Source organism: Balaenoptera borealis (assembly GCF_965194805.1).
Source record: "Balaenoptera borealis genome assembly, chromosome: 12".
Taxonomy (NCBI): domain Eukaryota; kingdom Metazoa; phylum Chordata; class Mammalia; order Artiodactyla; family Balaenopteridae; genus Balaenoptera; species Balaenoptera borealis.
Genome location: NC_138869.1, coordinates 25,100,011 through 25,114,777, shown reverse-complemented (window position 1 = coordinate 25,114,777; position 14,767 = coordinate 25,100,011). Strand labels below are relative to the sequence as shown.

The 14,767-nt window shown below is 44.1% G+C and overlaps 1 protein-coding gene across 3 annotated transcripts in view; it reads right to left on the bottom strand.

Annotated features, from left to right (window-relative positions):
• The window catches only part of FRMD4B (FERM domain containing 4B), a 347,769-nt gene that overhangs the window by 175,467 nt on the left and 157,535 nt on the right, over positions 1-14,767 (bottom strand). Inside the window, exon 1 of one of the 3 annotated variants that reach the window (XM_082346169.1) lies at positions 7,054-7,497. The exons of 1 other annotated variant lie outside the window; for it this stretch is intronic. In XM_082346169.1, coding sequence (XP_082202295.1) covers positions 7,054-7,215 — 162 coding nt within the window. In that variant the 5' untranslated portion in view covers positions 7,216-7,497. Of the gene's footprint in view, positions 1-7,053; positions 7,498-14,767 lie in introns of those variants that run through there. One more of the 3 variants, XM_082346170.1, reaches the window with a different exon arrangement.

Here is a 14,767-nt window from a genome sequence, read left to right as displayed (position 1 = left end):
TTATGCCAAGTGATGGATTCAAACATTAAGATAGTTTTTTCTCATTTTGGGGTATCTGAGCATCCCAATTTCCTGCCATAAAATCCTAGTCTTTCGTTACCTGAAAATGTAGAAGATGAATTTCCTCAGTGATAAGTGGACTCGTATGTCATTTACCAACCAAGTCTTTGCTTCTTTCTGTATGTGTTGCTACCATTAACTGACTCTATGGTTGCCCAATTCCTTCAACAGAATGTAGGGTCCAGCTGGGAGACCGCCCTGATTGTCAGGCCATGTTTTAAAGCTAGATCCTACATCCTTCACACCAATGCAGTCCTTACTCTACTTCCTTCCCGCTGGCCCTGCTGCAGTCCAGGCTTTGAGGTGAATACCTGTTGGGCAGACATTTGTAGAAGATGCTGTGTGACGAGCTGCCCAGACTTATTCCATCAGCTGCCTGGAGTTTTTTGAGCTCTTAGCCCCTCTGGGAACTGCTGTTCCTTAAAGAGAGCTGCCTACTTCAAGGTCACACCGCTTATACAAGGGCAGCCCATCTCTAATGATGGCCTGATGAAGGTTGGGGGGAAATGCAGCCCTCTTGTTCCAACTGGGGACAACTCTCAGTTTCGGGGCTACCTGTGAGGTCAGCTGAGGTCTTTGTTGAGCCTAAACTGTAACCCGATTTCTCCCTCTGCTCAGTCCTCCCTCTTTCTAGTCCCTTCTACAGTGCTGACCCTCAGAGCACCCTCCAGTAAACTTCCTGCTTGTTCATCTCTGTTTCAGAGTCTGCTTCCTAAGGAACCAAATCTGCGCCAGTATTCATGCTGTTCCATGGAAGGACTGCTTTTCCTGGCTCCCGTGGTTGAGTGAGTGATGTGACCAGCTCTGACCAATCTCTTGAGACAAGTGACATGAGCTACTTAGAGGCCAAGCATTGCATTGCCAGTGCAAAGCCCTGAAAGGCGTTTCACTCTCTATCATGGCAACTGGCAATGTTCCAGAACATTCTGTGAGCCTGAGTGACAGTGATGAGCAGAGCTTCCAGTCAACCTGTGAATGGACAGGTAGTGTAAACCAAAAATAAACCTTTATTTCTTTAACCCGTTAGGATCCTGGGGCTGTTTGCTGCCACAGTAAAACCTATCCTATCCTGAGTAATACACCGACATCACTGCAGGCCTCCTAACTTCCTCCCCTTTCCTGCCTCCACTATGCCACCCTCTTCCAAATCTATCAGCCTCACCACTGCCAGGGACAGTTCTAACTTAACCTGTCCCCCACCCCCAAAGTTCTGAAGAAAAACATCAAATCCTAATCTTCATATAAAAGATCATTCAAGTTGAATGTTATTCTCAATCAAAATCTGCCTGTCTGTCTATGACTTTGACTCTGTCTGTCTCTTTCTTTCCTCATCAGCCTTAAAAAACTCTTTATAACCCCCGCCCCCAGAGCCTTGTTTCCTCATGCCTGAAATGCCCGTCTGCCTTTCTTAGTCTATCTAACTCTTACTTGTCCTTCCGACTTCAGCCTGAGAATCACCTCCTGTAGGAAGCTTCCTTGGTTCCCGTGCCCTCCCCTTTTGCTTCACTCCTGTCTGATGGAAACTCCCTCCACTGTGCACCTAGAGGACCCAGGTAAAGCCCTTGCACAGAGGTTCATTTTCTTAACTGTCTCCCCTACTTGACAACAGATTCCTTGAGGGCAGGAAATAATCTATTTGACTTTGTGTTGCTAACACCTTGGCACAGCAACTGGGACATGGTAAGCACCTGATAATTATTTTATGTATGAATAAACGGACAAATGAATGAATCGATCTATAACTCCAATCATGTTCTACAACGCAGGACCTAGTAAAGGCAAACTGAACACTGATCCTGAATATTTGTTTATTAATTTCCTAGTGACTGGGTTTTTTAAGAGAAAATTCTTCCATATTCCTTCAAGTTCTATTTTTCCATGACTGAATTCTAAACTTTCCTTCTTCTAGCATTCTCTGCCCAATATATTGTTTTTGTCTAGTCTGGAGATTGGCAGACTTTCTCCGTAAAGAGCCTGATAGTAAATATTTTCGGCTGTGTGGCCAATACAGTCTTTGTATCAACTATTCAACTCTAAGTAGTTGAGTGACAACTACTCAATTCTACCATTATAGTTTGAAAGCAGCCATGGACAATGTGTAAATGAATGAGCAGGGCTGCGTGCCAATAAAACTTTATTTACAAAACCAGGAGGCAGGCCAGTTTTCTCCTGTGCATTGTATTGGGTTGGCCGAAAAACCCAAACAAACTTTTTGGCCAACCCAATTACTTGTCAGCCCCCCTTCTAGTCTGTGTAATTCAGGAGGCTGTGGAGAGTGGAGGGCGGGGGCAAGCAAAGGATATATGGTTTGAAATGTACACAGGTCACTGAAGGCTCAATGAAGGATTGCCATTGGGAGGACTTGGTCTTTCATAACCAATGCAGTGGGATGAAAAGTTCAGGTGTTACCAATTTATGAATCATCAGAGTCTTGGAATATAAAGAGATTATCTCCGTAGAGACCCTACTACAAGCTCCTGTGACCCCCTAGATTTTTTGTATGGGCCTTAAAAAAATTGTGGGTTTACTGTGTGGAACACAAGCTCAGATACCCAAGGTTCATCCTACATCCACTGCTGTGGGAGATTCCAGTCTCTCTTATCGAACATCTTTGCGTGTAAAGATGGGAATTCAGTTTCCACAGAACTAGTCTCACTTGTAAAAACAACAGTAAAACCCTAAGCTACCCTTTATCGAGTATCTTCTATGGGTCTGGTGTTAAGTCCTTTGCATATCCAAGAGCTAACATTTACTGAGTACTCGCTTGTGCCACGCAGAGCAACTCAGTATTATACGCACGATCTCATGAATTTTTTACACTACCCAGAATGTCAGGACTACAGTTCTCCCCTCTTACCCAGGAGGAAATGAGGTTCAGAGAGAAAAAGCAATTCGCTCAAGGTCAGATTTGCTCAAGTTTGAGCGCACAGCCTCTGCTGTGATCTGCCCTGCGTGCCACCCCTCACTGCCAGTTACCTGCACAGTGCAGCTGACCTAGCCTCTTATGGTCCCTTAAGTATCCGAGATTCTGTTCAAGTTGCCCCTACTGGGGGCGATGACTCCATTCAGGGTTTGCAAGAAATTCTACCTTTGAGACGCTGGAGATGAAGGGAAAACTTAATGCCAAGTAACAAACTGAGGGCTTCGTTCGAACGTGTCACACTTGATAAAAAGCAAAGGGTGTTGATCCTTTTTCAACAACATTCTCCCATCATTTTCCACCTCAATTGTTTGTTAAATCTATTTAATTGTGATATCGCAACCCATCCGGGCAAGATAAAAGCAGGAGAGATATATCAGCTTTTAATATTCAGCCCTAAGTGGAAGGTGAATGTCCCATGTCTGCTACTTCAACCAAATTCAAACCTTCACTCATCAAGTAAGTCTTTGTTAAAAGGCAGCCTCAGTGCAGCCTCAGTCTGCTTTTTATTTAGTCACATGACTACAGAAATGCCTTATAGCTAGTATCTTAATTATTCATGGTTTCTGGCAAATTAAGTCTCTTGCCTCTCCAATATCTAGAAATGGAGGAAGTGTTCAATTCCAAAGAAATTATGTCTTCCTGGCTGTGCCGGCGAGGCAATAATGTGGTTGTCAAGTTCCTTATGAATAGGCAGAGATCTTATTTCACCTACAGTATATGAATAAACAAAACACCCCCGGGGACTGTCAGGTATTTCGTGTAATGGATATCTCCCGCCCCACCCTTTCTCTCTAGAGTGATTGAATCCTGGGTTTTTTTTTTACAAACAAGACTATTCAGACTAGAAGCAAGAAATTGACACCTTTTTATCATCAAGATGATAAAAAATTGGGTTCAATAAAATATGTAACCCTGTGGTGTTTCCAATTCATATGCCAGAAACTTGAGCAGTATAATGGAACATTCCTCTCTATGTTTTAGAATTCATAATTATGGGATAGCAATACTGGTATTCTAATGATGGGCCCCCTAACCCCATAACTCAAATAGTTTACTGTTGCAAAATACTTACAAATGTATTAGTGCATCAATCTTTGTACTTATCTTGAAAAATAATCATTTTATTTAAAGAGCGCTAGAATCTCATCATTTGAGATTCTAATAATGCAGATACAGTGGACATTGCATCCCTCCCCCCATTGTCTGGCAGCCATGTGGTCTGGGCGGGGCCAACCTCACTCCTGGCTTCGAGAAATGGGTCTGCTTTCCCACTGGCCTAAGCCAATCAATGTAATTCAGGGTTTCTCAACCTTTGTGTTCGTTATCACTCCCTTAAGGAGCCTCTGAAGATATTTTTTTGTTTGCTAGCCGCCTCACTCCCCCCAGAATTCTAAGGCCGTAAGTACACTGTGTATCTGTTTATGTACTGTATGTATACCTGTGCTTTGTACATAAAGACTAAGATGGTTTTTTTTGCCCCCCTCCCATCCTTACGAAATGATGTTTGCCTGTTGGGGGCCATATCATTCCCTTTGGGAATGCATGAATTACAACCCCATTCCCTGTGCCAATCAGTGCATGGCATTGGCGGTGGGCACAGACCCTAAACTGACCCATCAGAGGGCAAACTGGGGAATTTTTTTTGATAGTTGGTGGCTTTGAGAAATTCTCTTTCTTTCTATATGGGTTGATACGTGGGTCTAAGCCCCGGAACTGCTTTAGCTATCTGCCATCATGAGGAAAGAAACCAGCAGAAGATAAAGCCAATATATGAACAAGACAGGGTTGAAAGAATCATGGGGGACAACCATAGTGCCCTGATCCTACTGCTAGATTTTTCAGTTGCATCCAAAGTCCCTACTTTTTATTCTGTAGGTTACTTTGAGTTCATTTTCCTATTACAATAAAAAATACCCCAACTGATAGAGCAGATAACATTTACTGAATGTTTCCTAAGCTCTCGGTACTGTCAATTAATTTTAATATTAACCTCTGTGGTTAGTACTATTGTATTTCTCATTTTATAAACAATGAAACTGAAGCACAGTAAAATTAAGTAACTTATCCATGATCATACATAGGCAGAGGTAGGATTTATCCCATCCCATGTCTATTTAACTTGGAGTATAAGGTATTAACCACTTTATTTTACTGTCATTCTATTCTATACAATTTACATTAGTACTTTCTTGTTGAAGTTTGAAAGGCATTAAAGGAAACGGTATTTCTTTGCTAACAACTATGTTGTACAATTTAAAAATCTAAGAGTTCTCTCAAGTTTTAAAATATTTTCAAGTTTTCTCCAAAGACACAAACTTTGGAGATCATCTTCTGCTTAAGACTCAATACTCATAAAATGGCCATGGTTATTTTAGATGTTCCTTCTTATCATTACGAGAGGGTACTGGCTCAGTCACTATCCATTTTACGGAAGAGAAAACCTATAGTGCAGTAGGTTAGTCCTTCAAGTCGCTGTTCTGCTTAAAAATAATTACTGATCAACCTTGTAAAGAACTCGTGGGGTCTCAGGTTTCTGGAAGCGTCATTTTTGAATTGGTCACTAACAGTAGACGAGGTAAGCCGTTAAGTCCCCTGAGCCTTTGGGGAGAGGCATGAAGGCTGAATGGTTGGCCACAGTACTTGTGCCCTCCTTTTGAAAGTTTCTCAAATGTTAAAAAGTGAAAACAAAAGTATATCAGGGTCACTTCTCCTACAGACCAAACTGAACAATGATTTCCCAAAAGAGAAACAGGCTGAGAGGCAGACACACCTCTGGCTCCAAAAAGCTAGGTGATCTGTGTAATGTGGCCAGATGGGCTATATCCACAGCTCCATAATCCTCTCAAACCACCACATGCTGTCCCGGTTCTCAACCTGGCTTTTGGATTCTTTCAAAACGCAAGACATCTCAGACATGTTATCCAAAGCAGGAGTCGGGAAAGCACAAAGTATAATGCTCCTCACATTTTAACAAGGATGATAGGGATGTCAGGGATGACAAGGGGACGCTGATTCTTTAGATGCCCACAGTTTAACCGCAGGTGCCGGTCTTTTAATTTTGCCTGATTGATGGAAGACAATGGCTTATCAACACCAGAAGCTTGATCACATATGGGACTCAATACAATGAGATATGAATCATAGCCATATGGAGAATGTGGTCAGAGTAGGGAGAATCCAAGAACTGCAACAAAGCTAATTCTACATCACAGGAAAGAAAACGTGACACTATATTCTATAGTAAACACCAGGTGTAATCTTCCTAAATGCAATGTAGATTATTTTTTAAACCTGAAAAATATTAACAACCAAAGCACAGGACTTTTAAATCCACAAACGACTGTTTAAAAAAAATGAAGGGAAGCTGTAGCCCCAGAGAGACGGAGCAAAGTTGCTGCATTTTTTGCCTGCAGGATGGGACCTAGCAGAGAAATAAAGAGACTGTGTTATACGACAGGGAGTAAATCCAAACGTAAGCATTCCAACGCTCAGCCAGGCCACCCCTCCCTTCCCCAGCCTGTCATCCTCCTGCAAAGTGTTCACAATTTGCTGTCCTTCCTTCCAAAAGCCAGTAGACACAATCAGCTTTTCCTGGCTCTGCCTTGCAAGTTGGGGCTGCCCGAAGGAAAGCTGAAATAAAATCAAAGGGAAGAATGCAAATCCATTCAGACCCTTCTGACCATAAACCGGTGTGAAATCCTTGCTCCTTGAAATGCCTACCTTCACCCCAATGAAATGAAAAAGAAGGAATCATGTGAATGTCAGAGTTGCTCCCTGCAGACGCTCTGCTGCTAAGATACACCATCACTCGCTAATAGATGTCTGCAAAGCCAGGGACTAATTCACAAGTGCCCCCCATGCCCGATGGGGAAAATTCACAAGCTTTGTCACGCAACGGTTACCCATAGCTGCTGAGCTTTTGACCCAAGAGCCGAGCAGCCCGCTAGGAGTTGAAAAAGAGAGCGGTGGAAGGAGAGGGACAAAAAAAATCATACAGGTGGAACCAACCGGCTTCCCACGAGCGCCCGGCATCCCGCTAGGGCCCTCGGGCGCCGCGGGCTCCGGCTCACCTGGTACACGTCCCGCAGTCCGCACCACGTCCGCAGCACCTGGTGGCAAGCCCGCAGCCTCTCTGTGTACCATCTCCGCAGCGTGGACACGGTCAGGTTCCACACGAAGCGGCTGCCGCTGAACAGCAGGTCCTCCACTCCGCACATGAACACCGAGGCCATGCCTCCTCCTCAGTCCCTCTGAACCCGGGCAGGGGGTGGGGTGCCGGCGGCTCCCGCAGCTGCAGCGCTGCGAGCCCGATCGCAGCGGCCCCACCGCCTGGGCTCCCGACGCCGGCTTCTGTGGGCCGCCGGGGGTCAAGCCTTCCCCCAAACTGGTCTTTCACGGTGCGTCCTGGCCAGGCTCCGGCGGCATGCCCCGAGATTGGGCGCCCGCCAACCAACGGCTGCGGCGGGCACACAGAAGCCCAGTGTCCACCCCGCCCTCTCGCTGGCAGCGCCGAGCGAGCTGCGCTAAGCTCCGCCAGGCGAGCCCTCGGCGCTCCCGGGTCGCGGGAAGCCCGGGCCGGCGAGGACTCCCCCTGGCGCTCCCCGAGTGCGCTGGGCAGCGGGGGGAGTGGAGCAACTCTTTGCAGGCAGACGAGAGCGCTGCATTTCAGCGCACTGGGCTTGCACGTCCTGCACACACCACACACGCGCGCGCGCGCGCACACCAGCCCCAATCTCCGAATCCGCTTTGGGAAGCACCTTACTTTACACTACAGGGTCTTTGCTTGGCCTCTGTTCACAGTGATAAATATCTCCGGGCAGCCACAAATACAGGAGGAAAAAAAAAATCCTCCGAAGCACCCCTTTGCATCCCACTCGGGGGAACAGCCCTGAATGTTTCCTTGGTTGTGCTTCACCAAGAGGTAAAGGTAACAGTCTCAGAGCAACAGTGTGTGCATGACTGCAGAACCTGCCTTTGCTCCTAACTTGAGGGTCTCAGAGAAAATGACAACCTGCCTACTGTTGCCAGCCAGAAAGCAGGATCGCGCACCCCACACATTGTGCTAATTCCAACGCAGCAGTCAGTTCATGAGAAACACAAAGAGCGTTCTTGGTCTCTAGCAAATAGCTTCCAGTTAGTATTTGCTGGGAAATAGAAGCTCACAAGAGAATCCTTGGTTTGGTTCTGGAAAATTCAGCTTCTGGACATGTGTAGCAGCAGCTACTAGCACAAACCTACACAAGTAGATAGTTTATTCTCGACTCAAAACCAAAGGAAGCTGTTCCACCACTCACAAAGTCACCAAATAATGTTTTTTTAAAGTTCTCCCCCAGGAATTGATATTGCCAACGGCATTTGCAAAAAGAAGCCCGAGGAGTCCCACATGCCACCAGGCTCTATTTTCCTTTGGAATATGTGTAGATTTCAGTCCCAAATAATTGTAAAACATTGCTCACAGCAAAAGTACTGCAGCAAATTTCAGGATGTTGTTTTTTCCTGAATCCATCTGTAGGACAATCATTTTACTGGCAGTTTCACACCTGGGCTGTTATCTGTGCTATTAAGTGGCAGAAAGGTAAAAGTGCCAAAGCTTTTCTCCCGAACTAGCCCAGAAGGCTTCAGAAGAGATTATCAACAAGTAAATCAGCTTTATTTCAGGTGTCAAATGTGCCTTTGGAATCTTAATTCAGGTGAAAGTCAACCAGTGAAAAGAGAACACAAAAATCTGTCCTCAAAGCGCCTACTGTTTTCAAAGTGACCATAATTGGGAAACTCTTAAAAGACGTTTCTTTTCTTACTTTTTACTTCTTTTTATTACTAATAAAATTGCCTAAGAGTTTTTTGTCGAATTAGTTAATAGGACAAAAGACCCGATCCAAGATTTGCAAACCTTTCTTCACAGTAAATCTGCTCCATGTGTTCCTTAGTATTAGCATTCTGATATTTTCCAAGATAATGGTCACAGTGTTTACACAGAATCAGAAAATACTAGGTCCCACTGAGTCAAAAGACAATGAACCAAGTACAGTTTGAAAATGAAATGTCATCCTTCTAATGGAAAACTACTGAGCTTCAAAACTGGCTTGTGAGTACGAGTGGATGATGGTGGTACATTTACTATTTTTTTTAATGATGCAGTGAGACCGTGTTCTTGGAAATCGGCAGCCGAGGGAATACCGAATAAAACCTACAACGGGTCAATTATCTCCGTCTCATGACACCATCCTCTCAGAAGAGATGCTCTAGAAGCACCATGGCTATTATCTATCTGTGCCTAGGCCTGATGTCAGTGGTCAATTCCAACTTCAGTGATTTGCATTCAAGGTTTTCAAAGTCAGTGCTGACACTATTTTCTAGAAAATTGGATGTGGCAGAACAGGGGTCCTCAAAGTGTAGTCCCTGAACTGGCAGCATCAACATCACCTGGGAACTTGTTAGAGAGACAAGTTCTTGGGCCCCCTCCAGAATCAGGGTGCGGTCAGGGATCTGAGGTTTCACTTGGCCTCTGGGGGATTCTGACTCTAAAGATGGAGAAGCGCTATTGCAGGGCGTGAGCGTTAGGAGCTAAGTGTCCTAAGAGACTTAACTCCCTGCTCCTTAAAATAAACAAACAAATAAATAAATAAATAAATTTATTTATTTATTTATATTATAAATTTATTAAAATAAAATTTATTTATTAAATTTATTAAATTTTATTTATTATTTATCTATTAAAAAAGGCCTGTGGCACCTTGTACAAGCTCCTTAAAGCCACAAAGCCTCAGTGTACTCATCTATAAAACAGGGATGATATCAGAATCTACTACACAGCAATTGGGGAAAGATTAAGCAAAATATGCTGTATAAAGTGTTTAGTATACGGCTGGCAAAAAGTAAGCGCCCAAAGTAAAAAAATGATCACCACCACCACCAAAATCAGGAATTGTTTCATTCTTTTGGTACCTAGATAAAACAGTATTCGTAAAATGTGTTTTAAAAAAATTTTCAACTAAGTATCTACATCTGTTTTCCTATCCCTTTCTGTGTGTTGGAGGTTAAAGTTGGTGGTGACTTGTTTTTGAAGGAGCAGTTCTTTCACTTTCTTCAAGTTCCCCCCAAAATTCTTTGGAGCTAACTCTTCCCCAGCACACAGCCAGCCTTTCTTGAGGACCCAGAGAAGCAGTAGATGCTCCAAGCTAGATGCAAGGTAAGAAAAGACATTTTGTTCCCACCAATATAAACACGGACGCTTCTTCTTATCCAAACAGCTTTCTTCTCCTGCAGAAGGAGAAGTTCAAAGCTCTAGGCAGAGATAGCTTTTAGAGGGAAGGACAAGTAAGTTCTTCACACCAGGGGCTGACAGTGGGTGGCAAGTGAACCCAGGTGTGGAGCAGTGGAGAAAAGAGCCACCCAACTGCGGCATCCTTCTGAAAATGGACGAGCCACGTGGCACAAACCAGATCCCAGACACACACCCTTGAAACTGGTCTAAAATTTCCTGTGGAAAGGGAGCTAGATCAAGCTGGCTTCAAAATTATCTTGCTTTTCTTTTTCTTTTTTTTTTAATTTAAGAAGAGGATTTTTTTTTTCCCCTCTACAGCATCAGAGTTCCCTGCAATACACTGTAATTTCCTGCAGCTCTCTCTGGAGGCTTAAAAATATGCTTCAGGTGACAGCATGGCTCATACTCCTGGAAGTTCTGCTGCAGACATAAAAGAGAAATTGTCGTTATCCCCGAGGCTCCCGTAGGTTCTCCTTTGAGCAATCAGCAGGAAGAAGAGCACAGTGCTAGGAAGACAGCACAAAATGCTAACCCCTGTCTCTAGAAAGAGATAAGCAGTTCTATCGCAGTGGCTTCCAGGGGTCCCCTCTGCCCATCAGAAAGACAGAGTCCGTCGAATGCCTGTGGATATTTTTAAAACTCTCCTCTCTCCACAGCTGAAGAGCCAGTGTGGCTAAATTCTGACAGGCCACGTCTGACACAGGGCTTGAGGGGGACGAAAACAAGGTCTGGTTCAGTGGCTCTCAATCAGGGGCAATTCTGCAACCCTGCCTACACAGGCATTTTTGGTTGTCACAACTCGGGAATGCTACTGGCGTCTAGCGGGCAGAGGTCAGGGATGCCGCTCACCATCCTACAGTGCCCAGGGCAGCCTCCCCGACAAACAACTCTCCTGCCCCACATGTCAGTGGTGTGGAGATTGAGGAACCTTGGTCTAGTTCAACCCCACACCCTGCTCTTCCTCTCGTAGGACTGGTGGGGAAACAGTCTTCCCTCTTGATGTTTTCTCCCAAAAGGCAGATTCGAGATGCAACAATCACTCTATCATGGTTTTCACACGCTCACCAAGAGCTGTAATGTACTCAAAGCCCATTGAGAAGGAACTGGAATGACATTTCCTATCATTTACACATACCCTTTTTTTTTTGATATTTATCGTAAAAATGAGAAACAGTCATTTTCACCATAAGCTATTTATCTTTTGGCACTTTAATTTTTGGCCTTATCATTTCCTTTAAATCACAGGCTCCTTAGTAGGGTTGAAGGCTTTCTTTGGCACATGACAAAAACAATTCCCCCTGCATCAACCCCAAGGTGGAATGCTGATGCCTCCAGTGGGCCTTGAGTTGCTACAGAAGTCTCTCATCGCCTCAAAAGGGGCAAAGGTGCCCCCTTTGGTCCACTTTTCAGTGTTAGACTGTCAACTTTTTTTTTTAATATACAATACTCTTTATTGTAAATTCCATATAGCCAATTAATCAGTAAGTCAAAGAAGGCTTTCACTGATGTTTAAAAATATTTATTTATTTATTTATTTATTTTGCTGTGTTGGGTCTTAGTGGCGGCACGTGGGATATTTTGTTTTGGCACTCAGGCTCAGTAGTTGCGGCATGCAGGCTTTGTTCCCCCTTGGCACGTGGGATCTTAGTTCCCTGACCAGAGATCGAACCTGCATCCCCTGTATTGGAAGGCGGATTCTTAATGACTGGACCACCAAGGAACTCCCCAGACTGTCAGTTTTCTGAGGAGTCCCTACAGATGAGTGGAGGCGGGGTGGCTGGACGGTCCCTCCTTGTGCAGGAGTGTACCCCACGCACTGGAAAATGTTTAGTGACCTTTGGCTCTGCTCACTACATGCCAGCAGTGTCCCCAGTCATTATGACATCAACAACAAAAAGCACCTCCACACACTTCCAATTACTCCAGGTGGGGTGGTAGCCATGTCCATTCAGAAACCACTGGCAGAAGTAGGGAAAACGCCTTATTTATATTTGTTCCCCCAGTGGCTGGCACATAACAGGCAATCAATCAATGGTTCTTGACCTGACAAATGAATGACTATTTGTCTCAAGCGTGAATATAGAAAGAAGTTCATCCATTCCCAAAACACACTCTTGTTCATTAAAAAATTACGTATTGAGTTTGCAGTACGTGTCAGGCAGGGAACTGAGTACTTAGAACACACTAGGAAAAACAGAGAGGATTTCTGTCTAAGTGGGTCTTAGAGACGGGAGAGAAAGGCAGACATTTGAACAAGTAATATAGAGGAAGCAGGCAGAGCCGCACAGGGTTATAAAAGAGACATGTGATGGAAGCTGGGGGGAGGACCAGGGAAGGCCTCCCTGAGGACGTGACACCGTGACACCGCAGCTGAGACCTGAAGGCTGAGAAGGGCGGAGCCAGGTGACAAGAGAGGGGGGACACAAATAGTGATCCAAGGCGGCATGAGCTGTAAGAATGAGGGCTCCATGGCTCTATAGCAAGAGGGATCTCAGACTTGTGGGACTTGAGGGGAAGGGCGAGAGAGAGTGCTTGAGGGGCAGAAGAGCACGGAAGCCCAGCTGCAAGGCAGCTGCAAAGTTCCAAGGGTGACAAGGAAGGGCTTACCTAGGAATGTCTACATAATAAAGTCAACAGGTCCCCTGGAACAGGGCTTCAATATGCACACGGGGTGAGAGTTCGGTGGGCAAAGGTGCCCTTTTCAACGCAAGCACCTCTTGTGGCCTCTGGGAGGAGTGCCCAGCTGTGCAGAGGCAGTCTCCCCCAACAGGGGGTCTGCATGCCCCTCCCTGCTTCTACATCTTGCCCTAAGGAGAAGGCAGGAGGGCCAGTGGGACACAAGTTCTGCTTCAATCCCACTTGAGCCCAAGGCAAAGTGTTCTTACTCCTCCCTCCTCTCCTGCTTTTTTCTCTCTTCCCTTCCTGGGGCTGAGCGAGCTGGAGCGTCCTTCGGTCTTGGCCTCCAGCGATAGGAGGTGGACGGGAGCATGCAGAAGTCATGGAATCCTGAAGGGTAGGCTACCTGTCATTATCACCATCGCCCAAGGCTGACCAGTAGGTTGGTTAAGTTCTACAGCTGCCTTTAGGACTCTGAATGGCTTTTTGGCATCATAAAGGGCTAAAACCACTACAAACTAAATAATATCCAGCACCAAGGCATCTATCCAACCTCTTTTCTTTGGCAAACTCATTCCACTCATAGAAGGAAAACAACAAAACAAAACTTTCTCATCTTTCCTCAAAAACCTCACCTGTTATTTTATTAAGTCAAATTCTCCTTGCTCACAGGAAAGAGGAGGACGCTATGTCCATTGCATGAAAAAGTACAAAAAAGGGAGCAACGTATTAGATCCTGCATTGTATCCATTTTTACTAGTTAATCCACTAAAGAGATACTGGAGATTTTTGCCAGGTCAAATTTTAGAATTCATCAGTGTAGATGAGACAGCACTTGAAGGAGATGAAGCTTCCAAGGAAGTCCACGTAGATCAGAGGGAAAGGGCTGACCTTCTTCTTCTTTTTTGTTTTGTTTATAACTTTTCTATTTATTATATCTTTAAAGCATTTTCAAATACTTTGTTTTTCTTTTTTTTGCATTTTATTTTTATTAAAAAAAATTTTTAATTTTAAAGGAAGTTTTATTGGAGTATAGTTGATTTACAATGTTGTGTTAGTTTCTGCTGTACAGCGAAGTGAATCAGTTATACGTATACACATATCCACTTTTTTTTAGATTCTTTTCCCGTATAGGTCATTACAGAGTATTAAGTAGCGTTCCCTGTGCTATACAGTAGGTTCTTATTAGTTATCTATTTTATATATAGTAGTGTGTATATGGGCTGACCTTCTTCTTCAAAGAAGAAATAGTATCAATCTTGTGACTTATCTCCACCCCCATAATTTATCACCTTTTATTTATACTTAATTTACATGCACCCCAACAATGACAAAAATAAAATAGTAATAAATTGGTCTATACAGCACCCTTTTCTAAATAAATAAAGGCAGCTCCACACATAGTATCAGTTGATTCGCATAATGTTCTCCCAAGGTCAAATGGAGAAAGGTATTGCTGGCCCCATTTCATGGATAAAGAAACTGAGGCACAGAAAAGCTGGGTGATTTGCTGAAGATCTGTGGAAAAAAGCATTTAAAAGCATCTTAAATGGCACAGCTGCTAATTTTTCAGTCCTTCTACTTTAATTGAGAAATAAAAGGACTTTTTTGGTATTTATAAGTTATCATTTGTTTTGGCCTCATACTAAAATTTATAGGGTACGGAGGGCTCTAGGACTTACTTATTATCCAGGAACTTAATGTGACAAAATGTCCACCCTTTGGGTTTACCCAATTTAAATAAGAATAAAACAATGATGAGAAGAAAAAGAAAATCTATAAAGAAAAGTAACTGAATTTTTTATGGGAGATAAGAAAGCAGTGACTTAAAACCCAATTACCGGGACTTCCCTGGTGGTGCAGTGGTTAAGAATTCACCTGCTAATGCAAGGGACACAGGTTCA